Source organism: Bactrocera neohumeralis, chromosome 4, assembly GCF_024586455.1.
Source record: "Bactrocera neohumeralis isolate Rockhampton chromosome 4, APGP_CSIRO_Bneo_wtdbg2-racon-allhic-juicebox.fasta_v2, whole genome shotgun sequence".
NCBI lineage: Eukaryota > Metazoa > Arthropoda > Insecta > Diptera > Tephritidae > Bactrocera > Bactrocera neohumeralis.
In genome coordinates this window covers 67516333-67538877 of record NC_065921.1, presented here as the reverse complement: position 1 = coordinate 67538877, position 22545 = coordinate 67516333, and the positions used below count along the sequence as shown (strand labels likewise).

The window sequence follows — 22545 nt, the reverse complement described above, 5'->3', positions numbered from 1 at the left end:
AAAGCATCGTTTCACACACTTCAACGCGATTTTCTTTTTCCAAAAATTCAATGTTTTCGGTATCTCGAAATTTGAAACTTGAGGTTTAAAACATCCTTCAAAATGGTATTGGCTGAGCCTTTCGATATGCCAACTTCATTAGAACACTTATTGTTAATCGACGGTTTTTCAACACTAAAATCTTTGATTCGTTGAATGAGCTTCGTCGGTTGAGGTTGAGGTCGTATATTCGTCTTCGACACGTTCACGGCCGGCTTGGAACTCAATATACCACTTCTAAACATTTTTTTAGATATAGCCTCATCACCAAAGGCTTTCTGCATCATCCTCAACATATCCGCAGCAGAAAATTGATTCCGTAAACAAAATTTAATGCAAATTCTTTGCTCAACAAATTTCGACAGCGCAAAAAACGAAAAACTCATCTTTAGCAGCTCACAAAACGACATGTATCTGAAACACTAATGACTATTTTGGCATGAAATTTGACATAAATATGTCTGACAGTACTACCAACCAAAAAAAAAATAATTCTCCAAATCTTTTGACGCGCGCAGTTTAAATTCAAATGTCACCTTATTTTTGGGCACAGTGGTACATTATATTAAAAGTCTTACTAATTTTTGCCAACAGGTTATGTAATTTTTCACTCAAGTTAGTTTATCGCCAATACGGCCAATTATACATATTTAATAAAACAGTGTAAGAATTTCAAAACACTTGATTGAAAATACTAAAAAAATATAACATTACAAAGTTTATAAATTATAAAATTTCATTTATTTCCTCTCTTTACAGCTTTTACCTACTTCGGAACCGAGCAGCTTCTTAACATTTTCGCCACGTACCACACAAGACAACCTTTTGAAGAAAACTGTACAAAAAAGGTGCCAAAACTCAAATAAATAAAAGTTGTTGCTGTTGGAATAAATAACTTAAGAATTCATATTTATAACACTTGCATTGTTATAAGCACAATTCGAAGTTTGGGCTAAACTTCTAAAGCTTCGAAGCAATCTAATAGGCTACAACAACAAATCGCAGTCTGTAAGTGATGAAGTCATGAGACCGACATTTGATCGACGCCTCTGGATATTACTGTACATTCTACTAATACAATGTGAGTACTAAAGTATATTTTCTGTTCTAATATTTTTATATTGAATAAAGCTACTATAACGCAGTTAAGTGAATGCATTGATTTCAAGAAAGGTTAGTAGACAAAAGCACAAATAAATTGGTGAAACTTAAAAACGAAGTTCTTCTGTTTGGTGGCCTTTGCTTAACTTAGTTCAGCCAAGAACAAATTTCTTGAGTTCTAGAAAATTAAATGAACGATTCTAAACGTTTGACATCCAAGCTCGAAAAGATTTTTAAGGTTTTCTTACCGTCACTCAAGCAATAAAAAAATTAAAAAATTTAAAGAATATTAAATTTTTAGCTCGCCACTTCGGAAAAAACTTCTTGGCGTCAAAGAAAAGCAGTCATCTGTGGCGTATTTGCTTATCTGTCTTAAGCCAAAGCCGCTGAAACTAATACAATTACACCCAACATCTCACAAACTTATCGGTGTATGAGTAAAGTCTATAAGAAAACCTGGGTAAAAAAAATACACACATAAAACCATATATATATGAACAACAACAAAAGTATATAGAAAGCGGAGCACAGCTGTTGGAGAGCTCCTCTTCGCGGTTTTGTAGTCTCCTTCTCTTCCACTTTGCTTCCACTACCTCATTCGCAGAAAAAAAGTAACATTTCGTTCCGCAAAAATTCCCCTAATTCTCTGTTTTTTTTTTTTTTTTTACAATATTTACAACGGCTTTATCTCTATTTCCGGCTATGCGTATCATTCCTTACTTCTTTCTATATATTTTCACAGTTCTTTTGAACCCATTTCCTCAGCTACGTTCGCCATCATTCTCACCACGCCACATTTTTTATCCACTCTGCCGCCGTTTGCCACTCGTTTGAGCTCGAATAAAAATGCACACGTTGTAGCATAATTTAGGGCGTCAGCTGACGGTCGCCACGGACTAAGCGTTTGCCAAGCAAAACACCAGCCTCCTTTACCATTTTTTATGATTGCCTGCACTTTTTTCCAGTTAGTTTCCATTTATATGGCAGGCAGTTTTAAATTTCACACCACATCACCCGTTGCGTGCCAGCGCCTATATGTAGGCAACAAACAATTCTTTCTTTGCTTGCTGGCGTTTCTTTCCGGGCGCTCACTTTTTTGTCGCCTTTCTGATTTAATGCCTTAACGCTGCGCATTAGCGTAGAAATATAAAAACAACAAGCTTACTCGCAGCACCAACACACACACAATGACATAAACACCGTTCTACAAGTATGTGTATGCAGCGCTGTCTAAGCATTAAAACGTGCGTCTGCTGCCTTTCCGTGGCGTGATAAACGTGCTTTTTCCTCCGCTTCTTTTTCAGCTCTTCGTCAGCTTCTAATTTTTTTCGGCAGCACCGAAGCGCTCACACATACAGGCCTGCGAATTCCGGTACGCGTGTGGCTGTGTGCGGCTTGTCACTGCTGACTTATTTATTGTCATATTACTGCTGCTGTTTGTTATCACTTTGGTGTCGCTTCAGCGTCGCTTTTTATGCGCGTTTTTGTTTATTAGCAATTTAGGAGTGTAAATTTTCAGCTGCGAAAATAAATTTGCGCCTAAAAATGTGTCAGCAAGGGCTTTGTGCTGAACGCTTCGCTTTCAAGAGCTTACTGCTTTTTTTAGCTACATTAGAAACGCTTGAAAAAAGTTTAAATTTCTCAATTTAAGACACATAAAATTCGGCAAACAAAATTTTATACTGTGGAATTGTTCAGGTTCGCCTTTTCGAAGTAATTCGATACTTAAATTAATATGAAAGTCAGTTGCGACTCTACACTTAAAGTAAATTTGTTATCAGTATAAAATACTTGCTTCTCGTCACCAACAATGCATGCGTTGAAATACTTTATACTTTCGCTACATGCTACTACAGAACATAATAGTTTCATTCACTTAACGGTTGTTATACCCTGAACAGGGTATATTATGTTTGTTACGAAGTTTGTAACACCCAGAAGGAAGCGTCGGAGACCCTATAAAGTATATATATAAGTGATCAGTATGTTGAGCTGAGTCGATTTAGCCTTGTCCGTCTGTCTGTCTGTATATATACGAACTAGTCCCTCAGTTTTTAAGATATCCTTTTGAAATTTTGCCTACGTCATTTTCTCTTCAAGAAGCTGCTCATTTGTCGGAACGGCCGATATCGGACCACTATAACATATAGCTGCCATATAAACTGAACGATCGGAATCAAGTTCTTGTATGGAAAACTTTCACATTTGACAACGTATCTTCACGAAATTTGGTATGAGTTATTGTTTGTAAAAATATATAGTATCTGAAGAAATTGTTCAGATCGGCTTACTATAGCATATATGTAGCTGTCATACAAACTGAATGATGGGAATCAAATGCTGGTATTGAAAACTTTTGCATTTGACAAGATATATTTACGAAATTTGGTATAAATTATTTTCTAAGGCACCAAAGTAATCTGTGAAGGGTATATTAGCTTCGGTGCAGCCGAAGTTAACGTTTTTCTTGTTTTAAACCAAAACTAATCGAGGTTCGAGAGAGACAAGCTGAATTCCTAGTGGAAAGTGAGTTGTTCTAATGAAACTTCGTACACGGGTACCTTTGAGCCCAAGGGAGCTGGGTATCTGCCGACTGTCATGCATACAAATACCGCTAAACGGAAAACTATAGATTGCGATAATCAAATCCCAAAGTAGAATACGAACTTGAAGTTTGGTAGAGAGAATTGCAGTAGTACGTGGCATATGTGGTTTTAAACTGTTTAAAATGTACGTGTGGACCCGCATTTAAAAAATGCAATGTGCAAATTTGATACTCTGGAAATAGATGATAATCATCCCCTTATGCAAAACTTGGACAGCGGACGTAGTACCGTCCCCCCGTGGGTTGAAATCCAATATTTCAGGAACTACTGGGCCAGTTTGGTACATAATATTATTTAGATTTTCCTATATTGCATTGTGAAAATGTCCGTGGCTGTATTTGAGTGTACTTGTATGTCAGCATGCCCTTCTGTCAAAATCAACATAATACTTCGCCTATCCACCGTATACCTACATACTTTAAATATTTTTGAACTTCCGCTCGGTCTCGCACGGGTATTAAACAATCATTTCAAAAGTTATAATTTTGTACACACTCTCCCACACATTCTTTCTCGTTTTTGCGTGGGGTCATTAGAAATGACGGAAATTCGAACATGAAAGCAACGTGAAATGGTGGTCGAAGACTACCTTTTAGAAACCTATTTTAAAAGTAGGCATACATTTTTCTCCCCTTATGTCTTTCGCGCCAAACGACGTCATTTGAAAAAGGTTATTGTACCTACGTACATATGTTGTTTCAAAAATTTACGGAATGTGTGTGATTATTTGTTAATAAATTTTTGATTGGTTATAGACATTGCTGGATCCAGAGTAGAATTTTGGGGGGAACTGTAAAATTTTTACTTGCAACTCAAATTCTTTTCTTCACAGAATGTCACTTATGATGGATATAATGTATAAATTTGAACTACGGAGAGTTAACCCCCTCCGGATTCGCACTTGGTTGTAGTGGCCCCTTTCAGAAGCACATCACATACCATTCGGTTAATCGGAACCCTTTTTTGGCAGAACACTTAGAGCAGATCCTATTCATTCACCGATTTGGACGGATCGAGCATAATAAATCTGTGGATCGTGTCTGAAAGCTAATCTGTTACTATTAAGTAAAACTTGATTACGGCCCTTAGTCGTTGATGTTTTTTGCCGATTTCTCTCCGTTCCTCTCTAATCATGAAGCCGTTGGAAACGCTCAGAGCTCGACTCCTAATGCGAGCTTGTGTATTTCTAATATTTTGTACTTGAAAGGCTCTAAAATTTTGTAAGCCGCTACTTGAAATGACCGTACACTTCTTTGAGGAATCCTCTGCAACCGCTCGTCACTCGACTCTACGGCAAGCGATTGCGATGCGTATTTTAGTTTCTGATGAAGATTCTCCATCACGGCGTGATGGAAACTATTTCAAAAAGCAGAGATCTATATCTTTTATTAGGCAACAGTGGCGAATATGGTACGATCCATGTGTTGTTAGCTTCGATATTCACGCCTCTAAATTGAATGCTAAATGTTTAGCCATTATCGTCTTGTGAGCGACGCCGATAGAGTGAATATCCATCATTTCCCATTTCACGCAGATATTGTTTCGTGCATTTATTGTCAGACATACAAACCGAAGTGGGCTTGTGGTGGATCTTTCTCTGCATTTGGAATTTCCGCAGAAATGATTTCATCAATTTGATCTGGTGTAACCACCATCCACCATCCAAAGAAGAATGTGTGCGTGCGGCAATTTTTGCAACTCAACAGAGTACATCCAGCATCTAACAGCACCATTTAGTATACCATACGATCGCTTGCTGTTTCTCGTTCATGTGTCTTGGGCTGCCATTCATTGAAGGCAAAAAGAACGCCGACTGATATTAGCGCGACCTCTTGATCACTTTGTGTGAAACACATATAAAGTTTTCACTGAATAATTTTCAGCAATTTTTCTTTTGAGTAGCCGAAATAAAAAAGCAAGCGACCGAAATTGAATGATTCAAATCAAAATATTAAAAAACAAAACTAACAAAAATAAAAATTAAAAAAAAATGTGTACGAAAAAAGTTACTTTTTGGAATATTCCAATTTTCCGACTTTTCCTCATGAAAGGTATAAGGTATTTTTATTTCTAATCCTTGCCCGATTAACAACGAACAAACTCTGAAAGTTTCATCAAGGTTGGTGGAGCCCTTCTCTTAGCGTTGCCAACAAACAAACATTCATTCCTTTGTATGTGAAAAACAAATGGGCTGTTTTTACGGGTTTTCCGGCAATTATTCGAATTTTTTTTGCCGTAAAAACCATCTTTGAACCTTAGCAAACCTTTAGAAAAAAGAATTGGCCAAATTGGTCCAGGCGTTGTTGAGTTATGCGCTTAGCAACACATTTTGCGATTAATTTTTTACATACATTTGTATGTATGTATATATTGATGGAATCTGAATACAGTTCAGAGACAGTATCCATCTAGTTTGACACAAATTTTTGACCTGAATAGGGTAAATACTCTATATACTGCTAAAACCCATAGCTCCCTATACCGAAAACAAATTTTTAGTCTCCGATAAGCTTCATATTGTTTATATCAGTTAGTAAGTAAGATATTTTAGCAAAAGTAAGTGATGATCACTATTATATTAGATCTGCTATGGTTTAATGCCGAAAATTTGCCAAATTAGTTCAAAGCCGCAAGCTCCCGAACCCCACATATAACGATTTTCGTAACTCTGTAAAATTTTATGACCAATATATTGGTTACGGTGTGAGATATAGTCAATTGTCGGTTAATGTGTGAGTTATAGTCATACAATTTTGAGTAAAAATCTTCTCGAGTGTACTATGGATATACCAAAATACAAGCAAGCGGTCCAGACTTACCAATAGCGCAAATGAAACTTTAAACTATTTTAGTCAATGTGATGTTTAACGATGCATTTGAATTAAATCGTTCTAGGTTCAGAAATTCTTATCCCTAATATAATGATTTCCGATTCATTGGTTGATCTTTTCTTGCTATACTTAATATATTAAATTCAGCCCCTCCGGGTGGTGTTTACTTCACTCATTTGAGTAAATTAGGAATTCGAAAAAATTATGTTTTTTTTTAATATTTTATTGCCATTGTAACTAGTTAACATAACGTAAACTACGACATACGACAAACGAGTTAATGGTGCTCTGCATATAAATGTAAATGTAAAATATATAACTCTGTATAAGTTGATACGGGTTTTTGCGTTTAAGCCTTTCTTTCTATTTATTTTGAGTAACGAGAAGTATTCACATGGTTAGAAAGTCTTTCCATACGAGACTTTGCATATTTGTTGATTGATGGGGCAACTAAGTCAATTTCGAGAACGCGTTCAAGATCGTGACTGCGAACATACCAAGGCACATTGACGGCGCATCTTAAAATTTTGTTTTGAATCGCTGCGATTTCTGCGTGTTTTTTTGTCAGTGCTAGGGCTTAAGCAGCCCCAAAGTTGTATGCTCTAAGTCCAAACTGGTCTGAACACCTACTTACAAGCAAGAATTTTGTTCTATGTGGATAGAGCGGAGTTTCTACTCATTAGGTAATAAATTTTTCTGAATTTTATTTCTAATTCTTCTTTTTTATTTTGACATGTGCGCACTCCATTTAACTTTTGTGTCTAGGGTCATGCCTAGGTATTTCCCAGTATTATGATATGGCATTTGCACACCGTTTAAATACAGAGTCATATACTAATACTGTTGTATGTGGAATCAATATGTACTGATTTAGTTTTCTTTAATTTTATTCGCTATTTAGCTGGCCATTCAAATATTTTCTATAAATGTTCTTGCAATCTTGCAATTGATGCAGTTTGGGTTTCGCCGACAGACAAAACCGCGGTATCATCTGCAAATGTTGCTATAATACAATTGTCATCATGGGTAGTGGATCGCACGTAAAGAGTAGGTAAAGGATGGGTCCTAACACACTACCCTGAGGAACACCAGCTTTAATTTCCTTTAAATCAGCGTACATATCTCCATGTTTAGTTCGAAAAGAACGGTTCGAAAGTTATGATTTTAAGATATTGTAATATTCTTTTGGTAAAAGCATAAAGCCCGCCATAGCAAACTTTATCAAAAGTTTAAGAAATATTTTCGAGGAAGACGGCCGAGTAAACTTTTTTCTTTAAAAGCACTTTCAATGACTCGACTTGTTTTATGCACTTGGTCAATAGTGGAGCGATTTTTGCGAAAGCCAAAGTGATGCACCGGTATCAGCTTTCTCTCTTCAATTATGTTTTTAAGACGCACAGCAAGCAGTTTTTCCATAAGCTTTGAAAATATTGGCAGGAGAGATATGGGCCGATACGAAGTTATGTCATGCGTTGGCTTTCCAGGTTTATTGAACGTAATCACCTTAGCAGTTTTTCAGTAAATATTTAAGTATTGTAGCAGTGTTCATTATAGCAGTAATTTTGCCTATAACCTTTTGAGGAAGCTGCTTTAGTATTTTGCTGGTATTATGGTCAAACCCAAGTAATTTTTTAGGCTTAAATTTTTTTATTTCTGCATTTCGGTGTTTTTGTCGTCAGTATGAGGTACCATTTCTGCTGCATTAGATGTTTTATATGCTTTAAAGACACCTTCGAGGTATTCCGAAAAAACATTTACTTCCTCTATATCGCTCTTGGCCCATGCCTTATCTGCTCTTCTTATGATCGTTAGTTAAACTTTTCAGATAATAGTTGAGAGTATTGTGTCACGAAGATAAGAGTGCATTAGATTTATAATATTTGTACCTGGTTAAGATACTAAATATGATTTTCATCCATTGACGATTTTGTCGGATAATTTTATAAACTCCTAAACTTCATTTTCGCGTATAAAATCAACACATTGCAGGAGTAACGGTTACATCCGAACTTATATCTTTCTTTTTTGGTAAAAATAGTTTTTTTAAATCTGGAAACACTTTATATAGCTCCTTTTAGCTAAATAATAATTACTCTAAATTTTACTTGAGTTCGAATGGAAATAATATAAATGAAGGTGAACCTTTCTAATTTGATATAAGCTTGTATTCCAGTATTGGATGTAACCAAAAATTATAAAGGGTACCACACTACAAAATTTTGTTCACATGCTCGCTTACTTATAGCTCTCAACCGCCTTATTAAATAGCTTATATACAATGCTTTAGCGCAAATTATCTGCTGCTTGAAATTACGAGGCATTATGCCCAAAAAAAAGATAAAAAAAATTATATGAGTAATTAAAACCAAATATAATCTTCATAACAAAACCGTTACTTCTGACTTTTACCAGTTGATTAGTGAGTACAGGAACGTACTAAACGCATAAATAACGGTGAATTCAGATGGATTTTTTTATGCTCATATTTTGGAGCATACCGCACATGACCAGCATGCCATTTATGTCTTCCGCGCGACATGACGATGAAATGATAAGAATAGTCAAGCAGCACCTACGCAGCCAGCCGCACATCTCAATTGCTATGCTCGCCTCCACATTCCTCCGAGCTCAGTCCAACTGTTGCCCATTTACTTTTTGCTTCCAGTTTCTTTTGTTTTGTGTCAATCCCAAATTGAACGAGCTTAAAGCGCCTGCTGAGTTGGCGTGAGTCGGCTACGTGCCGGAAATACTGAAGGTATGGACGCGGCAGCCTGCGCGCGCATTTCATTAGTTTCCCAAGCACAATGGTCTAAGGGTATTATGAGCTTTAAGCGCAAAGCATTCGTTTCTCGCTAACAGTTATCTGGCTAAGCGTTGTGAGTCGCTAATGCTTTCGCTTTTCGTGCTCTTGTTTTTAATTTTATTATTCCGATTACTATTTCACTCCCTCTTTCCTCTGCCCTGCTGTTCGTGTAGCTGTTTTTCAACCAATTCCTACGTGCCCCACCTTTGTTTGGTGTTTTGCGACAGCACTCGGTACAACACTTGCTTAGGTAAAGTGTAGGTAAGGCGCCAAAAAGTATGCCAAAGCTGACTTAAGCTCCATGCTGTTGTACAGTTTTAGGCTGTGATTAAGTGGTATTGAGGAAGTTAGTGCAAAATATGGTAGTCAGGTTGGGAGTGCTGAAGTGGGAAAAAATTGTGGAAAATTTTGGTATTTTTTACCGGCAAACATTGTCGGGAGACAACAAAACAAAAACATAAATATATTTACTAAATATGAATTTTTTGTTTGCGGTTTTCGTTATGTATTTATAAAAATGTAACATACATTTGGGCGCTCCGCAGACAGCTGCATTTCAGTTTCACTTCTTAAAGTTTACATCACCGTAAAGCAGCTAAATTAGTCGATAGCTTAGATAATAACCTAATTTCAGTTTTTTATTTTACATTATTCCCACTCGAGGCGAGCGAGCTTCAGTATACCTTAAATACATTTTGCTTTTCGCCACTTTTCTCATTTGCTTTCATCACCTTTCTTCTACTTCATTGACTCGTTGAACCTCCACCTGCCATTTAGGATTTTTCTCCTCGCATGCTGCACTTGACTTTTCTCTTGATTGTAGCTACAAAATTTAGTATGTGCTCGTGCCACCTTTAGCTGTTGCCTTACTGCTTCAACTCCCGCTTTATTCTTCAACCTGTCCTTAACTACCTGCGTGGTCAGTTCATTTTATTAACGCAGTTTATACTCTCGCAACATTCAACTTTGGTGCTCGTGTCGATGGTTTCATTTTCTTAACTCTGACAGCACTTGAAGCCACCAAAAAAGCTGTTAAATTTTGTTGATATTATTGTTGTTGTTATTGCTGTTCTTGTTGTTGCTTTCATTGTTACTGCTTTGTCTTTTCATGTCTCAGTTAGATAGGCGGTTGTTATGGTGATTGTCGTTTTCACAAGAATTGTGTGCTTGTAGCTCTCTTTTCAACTTCTTGTCTGAACGAAGTCCTTGACAATTTGACGCATTTACTTTTTTATTATTTTGAAATGTGAACTGTTCCGTTGTCCAAACACTGGTTGTGTTTTCACTTGTTCTTATCACTCACTAAAATATTAATTTGTTTTTTTGTCTTCTTCTTTGTTTGGCGTGAAGCTCGTCTCAACAAGCCTCTTCATAAGTAGTTATAAATAGTTTTAGCTAATGCATTATTGGCAACTAGTTCTTCTAGGATTAATATTATTTTTGTTTTCGTCTAACTTTCTATTTTTATGATGTTTAAGAAATTTCGAACACTGCCAAAGCTTTAGCAAAGCCTACATCGATAGTAAACGCTTGCTTAAATCTCAGATATGTACTTGTCATGGAATGTATCTGAAATCATTATGGTACAAAAACTTGGCAAAAGCGCACATATCGTTTTGTCCAAGCTTCTTGTAGCTGTAATTATAAGAAGACTTTAGAACATAATTGAAGAAAAAGGCCTTACATTAATTCATCAGTTTGGATTTAGATTCGTGTGCACAATCGATCAAGTTCATCCAATAACAAGCATAATAGAAGATGTGATGAAAAAAAAGCACAATTGCACAGCTGTTTTTCTTGACGTTTCTCAAACGTTCGATAGAGTATGGCACCATGACTTACTTCTTAAATTAAGAGTTCACTTTCCACAGTATCTAACTGACCTTGTTGCCTCTTACATGAGCCACCATGTGACACAAAACAAACTGTAGTCTTTCCATGATGTCCAACTGCGGCCCATATTATAAGCGATCCTCCTTGAAAGTTTCCAGTGAATCGGATTTCTTTCTACAACCGTCGGGTTCATCTAAATCAATCTTTTGCTCATCACTAGATATGACGGATTTCCACAACCGGCTAACGCCTGATTTGTCGAAATTCCCTTTCTTTTATTAAAGGTGGTCGCCCTGTTCGAGGTCATAGCTTTTGGGATATTTTAGAAAATTTTCAGTCGCTTAAAGTCTCACCTTTACAACATTATATGGTATGGCACAATGTGATTGGTAGCACTAGAGATATACGACTGCAACGACAGCTATTGACAAAATACGAAAAGACTTTTTCGACTACCCAATATTTACTTCGTTTTAGCCAACATATTCTACAAGCAAAAGTAGAAAAAGTTACAGAAAAATAGAGAAGAGAGAATAGAAATTCATAAAGGGATTACGTGTGTTTTGACGGGCGAAAAAATGCCTACATTCACCAACTTTATTTCATATAATAAATTAATATCATAGTATTTCAAAAAATCAAAAAAAAAAACAATTTTGAAATTTCAAAACCCACGGAATCCTATAAGTTTTGTATTTTAAAATTTTAGAATGTTTTTTTTTTTGTTCGCCTACGTGAATGGCCTTAAAACATTGAGCAAAATTTATTATAGTATGTAAGTTGCCATATTAATGTTTAAGTGTGCTGTTATATTTGCATCGTGAATATCCTTAGTATATTAAATTTCTTCAACTTGCTCTACTAAAGTCATTGCTTTACTCAGTTCAATACCAATATCGTAGCCAACTCGAGGTTGACATTCACTTTCATCTCAGTTAACGCTCGCGGGCGATTAATTTATATAGAAGAAACACGCATACCTACACACTCATACACATACATATATGGTCTGCAAAAATATTTTGAACACACACACAAATTCCAGTGCATATGGCATGCTTTGATAACTGACAGATGGCCTTGCGGCTAATCAATAACATTCGGCTCGGACGAGATGATTGTGATAGTGAGACTGAAATGGAGAAGCCAAGCAGACGAAAGAAGGGGAGGCGAAGGCGTAAGCTAATAGATACTGAAAGTAGATATGATAAGTGTCAGCTATGTGTGTGAGAACGGATTTGAAGCTTTCGGTTTAGCTTTTATTAGCAATGGGGGCTTGAAATTGAGTGTAAGGGGCGGATATATTAGAAATATTTCTTGTTGCTCTTGCTAAATGCCTGTAAGCCACAAATACATACACAAATGTGTGCAAACATGTGGCACGCCTATGGAATACAGTTATATGCCAATATATTATCAAAACATAATAGGTAAAAGCTTACAGCACACAGCCTCTCATGCTCAAGTTCATACGTGTGCGTGTGTGTGGGTGCCTAGCAACGAACAATTGATTAGCTTTGACTGCAAAATTATTAATATACGAAAGGGATGTTTAAGCAAACCGATAATAGCAAAAGTCGAAAGTGATCTGCTGGCACACAAGCATGCAGCGATAATTACTACACACACACAGCCATGCACGCCGACACACATATGAGAGACCGAATGCCTTGAGCCAACGTTATATTGGTATATTCCTTTCGATTGTTGATTTAATGCCGCACATGTTGCTTTGATCTGTGTTGCATGTGTGTATAAAGATGAGTGTAGTTGGCCACCCTTCCTACTGCAACTTGATTCTTGTGCATTATTGTGTTTTTTGTTGTTGCTTATGTTGTAGCGTACACTTTCATTACATCGCAAACACGTATGTTCATTAACTTTCTGGGAAAATAAATTAATTCACTTTCAGCTACATGCTGTTTAGTGCACAGTCCCCTTCCCCCTAACACCTGCTCTAACTTTCTCTGCAGCAACTAAAATTCTTCCTCACTTCGCTTGCGTTCTAAATCACTTTACTAAGCGAGTTGATTAATCTGCTGAGAGCGTGTGGCTATCGATTTGCTAAACAGCTTGCCGTAGTTGGCTACTTTGAGCGCGGGAGGAGGGGGACGTAGTTGGAGCAGCTGCGGCGAATCGGCAAAAGTCACTAAGGGGATATTAATGGAATCACCAGTTGAGACGAAGCGGGAATTGAAGAAAATAATTAACTGCGTGTGAGTAGAACGTGGCGAGCATGTTGCACGAAGAGGGAGACATTTCCTTCGAGTTCTGTTAGTTTTAGTAAAAAAAAAAATATTTTTCTATAAACTTTTCATATCAAAAATTCGATTTTATTCTGTTTCGGTTGGTAAAGGGCTAATTGTCTTATTTTCTTTACTAATTTTAGAGAAGTTTCTAAAAAAATATTATATTTTTGCATAATGATGAGTTTTTAAATCGTAAAAATGTGCTTTTGGCGACAAGAAGAAATTTATTTTGTTGCTCACGCAAGGTGTTGCTTATAAAGAGTTATATATCGTCACAAATACAAAAAAGAGCGTATCTTCAAAAAAATTGACAATCGCTGTCAGATATATATGTATAACCAATAAATAACCACTTTAAAACCAAAACTCGAGATATTGTTTCCATATGATAACCAATATATAACCATTTTATAACCTAAACCCCACATTTTGATTCAATGGAAGTGTTTGGAACTCAAGTCAATTTTTGGTAGCCTTTTCTGGTGTGAACCGTCTTCCAGTGAGAGACAGTCTGCATAGACTATAACAATATTAGTAAGAGCTTATCACTAGTCTGGGCAATATGGTGGGTGAGGCAAACCTTCTCAGTTGTAAGATGTCGACCACTATTATAATGGAAACTTTTTGCCTAATCGCTAATTGCGGGATTTTTCGGCAAACGCTCGTTTCAATCTGATGAGTAGTTGTCAGTAGTGTTATCTTTAAATCCGGTTCTTAGAAGCTCATATTGCCGCATGTACCTGCATGCATATACTGTTCATTACCTCAGATATTCGACTTTGACATTGATTTGGCTGGTTGGGCAGGTTTCACATATGATCTCTTGGATTTAGAGAAATTATAATTGACTAATTTATCATGACCAGTCACAAACAGGAACAAATACGACTTCTGTAGCTTTCAAGCAGCATTTCTGTGCATTATCTTCGTTCAACGTCTTTTGGGCAGTTTTTTGAACTTTATTTAAAAAAAAACCAATAAATATTTTTAACATTTTTTTATGGTGTTTTATTGATATTTAAAGAAAACAGGAAAAAAATAATACAAAAAAATATTAAAAACAAGTAAAAGGGCTAAGTTTGGGTGTCACCGAACATTTTATACTCTCGCATGGTAAAGTGATAATCGAGATTTCATTATTCGTCATTTAAATATTTTTCAAATACCGTATTTTTGTAAAGTTTTATTCCGCTATCATCATTGGTTCCTAATTTTACTCGTATTATACAGAGAAGGCATCAGATGGAATTCAAAATAGCTTTATATTAGAAGAAGGCGTGGTTGTGAACCGATTTCACCCATATTTCGTACATTCATCAGGGTGTTAAGAAAATATTATATACCGAATTTCATTGAAATCGGTCTAGTAGTTCCTGAGATATGGTTCTTGGTCCATAAGTGGGCGACGCCACGCCCATTTTCAATTTAAAAAAAAAAACCTGGGTGCAGCTTCCTTCTGCCACTTCTTCCGTAAAATTTAGTGTTTCTGACGTTTTTTATGAGTCGGTTAACGCACTTTTAGTGATTTTCAACATAACCTTTGTATGGGAGGTGGGCGTGGTTATTATCCGATTTCTTCCATTTTTGAACTGTATATGGAAATGCCTGAAGCCAACGACTCTGTAGACTTTGGTTGACATAGCTATAGTAGTTTTCGAGATATGTACAAAAAACTTAGTAGGGGGCGGGGCCACGCCCACTTTTCCAAAACAATTGGGTCCAAATATGCCCCTCCCTAATGCGATCCTCTGTGCCAAATTTCACTTTAATATCTTTATTTATGGCTTAGTTATGACACTTTATAGGTTTTCGGTTTCCGCCATTTTGTGGGCGTGGCAGTGGGTCGATTTGGCCCATCTTCGAACTTAACCTTCTTATGGAGCCAAGGAATACGTGTACCAAGTTTCATCATGATATCTCAATTTTTACTCAAGTTACAGCTTGCACGGACGGACGGACAGACGGACGGACAGACGGACGGACAGACAGACATCCGGATTTCGACTCTACTCGTCGCCCTGATCACTTTGGTATATATAACCCTATATCTGACTCTTTTAATTTTAGGACTTACAAACAACCGTTATGTGAACAAAACTATAATACTCTCGTTAAAACATTGTTGCGAGAAAATTAAAATAACTAGAGGGGGTGGGCGTGGAGAGACAGGTGTAAAAAAATGGCGCATCCTGGTGGCATTGATCCTGACTCTCCTGGTGGTCTGAAAAAAAAATCAAAAGAAATTCTTAATCGGTAGGCATGCTGTTATAGTCCCTACCTCAGGGAACACGATTTTTTTTTTTTTTTTGAAAAATGGCGACTGCCTGAAAATAAAAATCATTTTTTACGCATTTTTTTTTTGAAATTCCTGAATTTTTTTAAAATATTGCAAACAAAAATTTTGACACGATACTTATAGGAACGATAAAGCATTATATAAAGAAGGTTCACACAAAAGTTCAAGTAAATCGGTTGTATAGAACTTGAGATAATGCCGGTACCGTGTGGAAAAAAGTAGTTTCGAGAAAAACGCGTTTAAAAAAGTGAGTCAAGCCGAACCGGGCTAGGTACTGCGTCACTAAAGTGACTGTAGCTCTTAAAATAATTTTAATTTTAAAAAATCCTTTGGAGGATATGTTCTTAACAATAATAATAATAATGTTAACTTTAAATATTTGAAAAAAAAATCAAATTTTTCAAAATTCTAGAGTAGAATACTCCCTTAAATCAACTTTAAAACTTAGGATGATATTCCAGAGGCCTTGCAGAATTTAATTAGATAATAAAAAAATCGATTTTTTGATACCCTAAAACCTTAATTTTTTATTAAACAAATTGCGAATTACAAAAATATTTGAATATTATAATTATAAAGGTTTTATGTCTACAAAAAAGTGGAACAAACTGACAGATGAAGTCTGGAAAGTAAGTGCAAAAATTTAGAATTGGTTCTCCCCTTTTTCAAAACTTTTTTGCTATAAGAATAGTGATTTAAGAATAAAAAACACTAAAAAAAGAATTAAATAAATAAATGGAATATAATGTTCTATTAAAACTCTACTTAAATAAAAAATGATGTTAAAAATATTTTAAAAAATAAAAAATTTAAATAAAAAATTATGTTAAAAATATTTAAAAAAAATAAAAAATATGTTTTCTTATTTAGTTTTCATTTTTAACTAAAAGTTTAGAACCAAAGGCAATCTGTTATCCAAAGGATCAGTGTAATATACACATTTTCAAAGATTTCGCAACTTATTTCAGTAAGCAGACATACAATATACACCAAGTACAATTTTCATTTAATTTTCTTTACCCAGAACTAAAACCAATTCAAAATTCCTGTTCAAACTGCCTGCGGCTCGGCACGGCGTATACGCAACTATTTAAGTTGGCGCCGAGCGCTCAAATTTGTGGTTTTCATTATCGCTGCACGCCTGCCACGCAGCCAGAGGCTTATCATAACAAATACTACTAATAACAAATACTTAGCATTGAATAAATAAGCAAAGATTTCATTTTAATTAACACAAAGCAAAATAAAGTGGACGCGCAGGGAAAAGTGAAGGCATTAAGTAGAAGCAAGATTTAAAAGCGTAGCAACTTAAATTTGTGCGAAAATTAATGGAGGTGTAGATGAGCATTTATGATTGAGTTGTAAATACTTGGAAAAAAATGTTTTTGTTACATAATACCAAGGTTACATTTCTGAACACACTTTTGGGCTAATTTACTGTATATACCGAGAACTTTAATTTTGAAACGCTCCTAGAACGTGCGATAAATGTGGAAAGTATATTTGTTAGTGTAAAATTCTACAGAAATTTTAGGAAAGCCAGGGCTAAAAGCACACTACATTAAATATTTCTCTCAGCTTGTTATATTATTATTATTTATTTACATAAAATATGCTAGCTTCTTGTTGGCACGTACAGGCTACAACTTGGAACCCAACAACAGCGCTAAGTAACGAGCATATATTAAGGCGCAAATAATGGCTGAGTGTCAGTGAAGTTGAAATGTAGAAGCGAAAGCCAGCGCCAACTGACGCGCTCTGAGTAATAAGCTTATCAGGCGGGTGTCTCGACAGACAATGCGCGTTTGTCAGTATCAAAACACACACAAAGGCGCACATGTGCTGACAGTTACAACCAACAGCACCCAACCACACACGCACTCTCACTTAAAGCAAGACATACACACACTAGCACTAAGAGTGGGAGACACACACAGCTATAGTTTGTGAGGGAATTTTTATGAAAAATATGCAAACAAATTTCACTTTTGTAGCTGCCCTAAATTATGCAACAAGCGCCCGCCAAATGTAACTTTTGCTACTTTATTTTGAGTAATTGTGGCACATTTATCGCGCGCAAACAAGCGAAATGAACGTACGCAACGAAACGTAGCGCCAAGCAGATACAGACGTGTCAAGGTAAAATGCTGCCACAAGATGCTGCTGCCACACCGAAACACACCATTAGTGCCACATGCGAAGCAAAACACAATTGTGCGTATGTGTGAGTTTTCTCCGAAAATATCTGTCTGTGGCATAGTGACTTTTCAATGCACTCGTTTGTTCTATATTTCCGCAAGACATCCTTTCTCGAAGTGTGCGATCCAGGCGTTAGACATATATGCTTGCGTATATCATCTTTATTTTGCAGATATGCTGCTTCTCTCGCTTACTACCTGTCGCTTTGTCTGCATTTTCGCGCGTATCACTATTATTTGCTTCCCTGCGTTTACTTGTTTTATATGCGCACCCAAATGTATGCTAAGAAAAATTGACAAAATGATTACAACGGTGAACATACAGGGCGTTGAAGCAGCAGCTCGTTGTTTGGCAGTGCGGCTGCTTAATGTGAGCGTAAGCATGTATGGTATGAGCGTGCGTTTGTTTGGTATTATTACTCACCTCTGACAATGCTCATGAATTGCAATGGAGGGGAGACGTATGTAAGGTATATTGCGTACATTTTGGCGCACATTGACTTTCCTGCAGGTGCTGGATTTCTTAGATAAAACATTTTTGGTAGATATTAAAAATGTCCCTGAATTACTCATATGAGAAGACAACAAATTATTTTTGTGTATAGAAATTATTAATATACATTAGTGTTTTGTTTTTGTTTTTGTTATTGTAAATATAATTAGAAGAGCTAGAAATTCGGGGGAAATTCAGTAGTAGTATAAAGAACTATTCTGTGTCGTTTAGAAAGCTAATAAAACCAACGTAATAAGGTCAATAAAATAGACAGAAAGATAAACTGAAAATAGCCTTAAAGACTGATCATATTAAGGACTTTCAATTACCTAAACAGCCTTAAATAGCTGACAAAAGCTTGACGAAAGCTTACGAAAGGAAGATATTAAGGGTTTAAATTGATCTTTGCTAGTCTTTTTTCTAACAGCTGTTCAGCAGGTTCAGAACCTGGCTAGTTTTATAGTTCACATTATTCAAAGTATCCTCAGGGAGTTGCCTTAATGCGTTAGGTTCTTTTGGGATGTACTTTTATATAATCTAGATCCAGAGGGTAGAAAAGTCCAGGTTTAAAAAAACTAACATTCCTAGTATACTTCAAGGAGCATATGTTCGAGCGCCATATTTTTCCTCTTACAATGAACTGTAAAACTACCAAAAAAGAGTTTTTGTTAAAGCCGAAAGTTAGGTTTATATCAAGAAGATAGAGAATTCAGAGAAAAAGTAATAGTTAAAGCTAATAGCTGTTGAGGCCCTAAGCATTTCATACTCTAATTACTTTTCTTAACCCAAATCATATCTACTTACAATCTTCCTTCTCACACTTCTTCCTTTTCTGTTCGCGACACGCTTGCGCACTTTCGCTAATTTCTAAACTCCTTTTTACTTAGTTAATTGAGTGTGAATCCGCGCATGCTCGAATTGGCATAGCAATTAAATGGCATCTAATTCGTACGCCGGTACAATGCAAATTTGCATGCCTCATACGTTCTTACTTCAGAGTTTTGTTTAACTTGCCGCCATTTGTTGCTGTGCCGCAAATTATGCCGTTTACTTCCACGGAGTTGGCAACAAATTCGCTGTACCATTAAGTAGTTCCACTCAATCACATGTAATTGCACATAAATACAACGCTACACATACGCGAGCAACGCGCGCTGCCTTGCCTCAACGGCAGTGCCTACTTTTAGGCTGCCTTTTGCGCACTTAAGTGCTGCTCCTTTCAATTTGACATGCATAAGTTCGACAATTTTTTGCAGCCACATGCTGCAGCTATTTATACGCGTCACAACGTTGCTGCGCTTGCTACCGCTAATGCTGCTAATCTGGGTAAAGTGCGAGTGTTGCAGCAGCCGGAAGGTAGGCAATGCTGCTTGATTTTCACATGTGAGGAATATGCCGGCATATAGCATAAGCGACGACACAGTGCCGGCTTGCAGGCGCTATGAATAAGTGCCGCGCTTACTAATGGCAGCTCGAAGTTTATGCCGCAGCAGACTCTAGAAGTTGCAGCAGCAATAGTGCTAGCGCCAGCAGCTGTTGCACACCCTGCCTTTTGGTTGTGAACTTTTATTTCCGCCACTACAAATGGTAAATGAGCAGACATAAAAGTTTTGCAGTGTTGGTAATGCAAATATGCCACAGCTGGTGTTGCATATGTGTAATAGCATACCTTAAGGCGCATCAATAACAGCTTGTGTGTATGCTTATGCGGAATGGTGGGGAAAATTAGTTGTTTAAGTAGTTGAAGTCAAGTATCAAATTAAAATACTAAATGAATTTATAAGTAAAAGCTTTACGAGCTTTAATTTTATATCGGAATTATGGTATAATATTATGCCTTAAAGTATTTTAAAGTAGTTGTGCTGTTTATTGTACAATATAGCACTACTAGCTGCTAACTTACATATGTGGCGCTGTATGCAACCAGTATCGAATTGTTGGGTATAAAAGTACTTTTTTTGATTGCCGTAGCCACTTTGCAAGCAAAACTGTAAAGATATGGTCGTCTTATATCTTATATCTTCTATATACAATGGATATTATACATATGTATATTTAATATAGACTTGAGTTTTCAAACTATACTCATTTTACTGTCAATATAAGATCGCAATGTTTTGGATATAGGAAATAAAATAAACTATGTTTCCTTGCCTACCTTTAGGGGCGACGAAATCGTCTTTTAAGATACGCAGGAAAAAAAATTCTTTTGAAAACTTGGTTACGCGGGTAAAGATGATAAACCAGTCAACAGAAGTCTGACGGCAGTAGAACGGCATATCAGTGGACACGAGTAGATCTAAATCTAGAGTTAAGTGACAGGGGTCGCTTAAGAGAGAATCCGCCCTCGATAAGAAGTCTCGCACGGGACCAGCACCAGTCTTCAGAGGAAATAGTAAACTGGGCTGACTTAATAGAACTGAGGATGCGTGTGATGGCAGTTGGGAAGATGGGGTCATCTCCTAAGAAGAGTGGAAGCATGTCACGGTGGTCAAGGGAAACCCTTGGCCACTTCTTGGGTGTGAGAGAGCGGAATGGTACCATAGTGCCGATGAACGTACGGGTTGCCTTAATAAGGAAGTAGTAGCAAGGGTTGCTGAGGTCTGGAAGGGTGCTGGACTAGAAACTTTGCCCAAGGTGGATTTTCAACGGTGTTTTTTTGAATCATCCACCTCAGAGAAGATGGAGAAAATGTTGCGGCACTGCAATCCTTCACTTCAACTCGGGATTTACTCTTCGCAAAGGCTGATTTTTAGCATCCTACCAACCGATATCAAGGCGGAGCTCCCACAGCCAGTAGCGACAGGAGAGAAAAGTACCGGGGCCCATTCGGCAACAACCTTAAGCGATAATTTCTTTATTAATTTGTGTTTTGTGGTTTAAAAAATACATTCAAACATCTGTAGGGAAAGTTTAAAGGTATATATTTAGGCGCGCATGGAGTACAATATAATAATATTGCCAAAGTGGGTAATTAGTAGACACTAATATTTATAAGAATTATTATACCTAAGTACAAAATAAGGACGAATTAAAACTGTGAAAAGCTGAAATGCTTAACAACTGTAGTATACATTAAGGCGCACTGGTAGAAAATATAATTAAATATTCATTCAATAACATTGCAAGTTCTAACATAACATTACACATGTTATTTAAACGATAGATTCTGCCAACTATATGCGGCATACACCAGAATGTCCATAAACAATTATTTGTAATATTTCACATGAAAATCAAACTGTGGTATGCTAACCATTTACAGGCACGCAACCGCAAGGATTCTAATCCACCATTCCCTCTCCTGCTCCCACGCTTGCTCACGCACCTTCAACTTTTCTGCTTACGCCCGTCAGCATTACAGAAATTTATCTTTTCCCATTTCACCACATTGCAATGATTTGCGGTTTTCACCGAAGCTGTCGGTTTTGAATACTGGCAAATGTCACTTGTCACCGGTGGAGATAAGAAAAACGTACGACAACACCTCACACATACACACATACACACAACACAAATACACGCCCTTACACATATCATCGCATAGGGAAAAATTCTGTTAGCATTTCATAATAGAAAATCAAAGCGTTGACAGTTGTTGCAAGCAAACGTTGACAATAGCTGCAGGGAAGTGAAAAATTACTCATGAATTATTGAGGAATTGAAATTGGAAGTTCTCACAGGAAGTGTGACAAATTAGAGGAAAAGAGGTTGTGAAAGGGAAACTCAGATTTTTCTTGTTTGTTGGATGAGAGTTGTAAATAAAAGCGAATACATCAACCATAAACTTATCCGTCATATGCTTTTATGTGATATTTTTCTTTATATATGTATGTATTAAAAATATATATTCTTCCTTTGATAAAAGTGGATTCTTATTTTTCACATTTTCACACACATATTTGCTTGCTTACAAGACTACAGTTTTCACAATATTTTTTTCTGGCAGAAAGTTTCCCATAGAAAGAAAGAATTACATTTGATCGCCTAAAAGTATACCTAGCATGTATGTCCCTATGCCAGATATAATTTATTATTTTATATTAGAAACATTTTGCTATTTGTAGTCGTATCCGCTTGTGCTTTTAGAAGCAAT

General features: G+C 36.5%; 1 protein-coding gene across 1 annotated transcript in view; it reads left to right on the top strand.

Moving 5' to 3' along the window:
• The window catches only part of LOC126757008 (uncharacterized), a 281474-nt gene that overhangs the window by 73754 nt on the left and 185175 nt on the right, over positions 1 to 22545 (top strand). The window contains exon 3 of the mRNA XM_050470556.1: positions 799 to 1120. Within this exon, the coding sequence (XP_050326513.1) occupies positions 1063 to 1120 (58 nt within the window). The 5' untranslated portion in view covers positions 799 to 1062. The remainder of the gene's footprint in view (positions 1 to 798; positions 1121 to 22545) is intronic.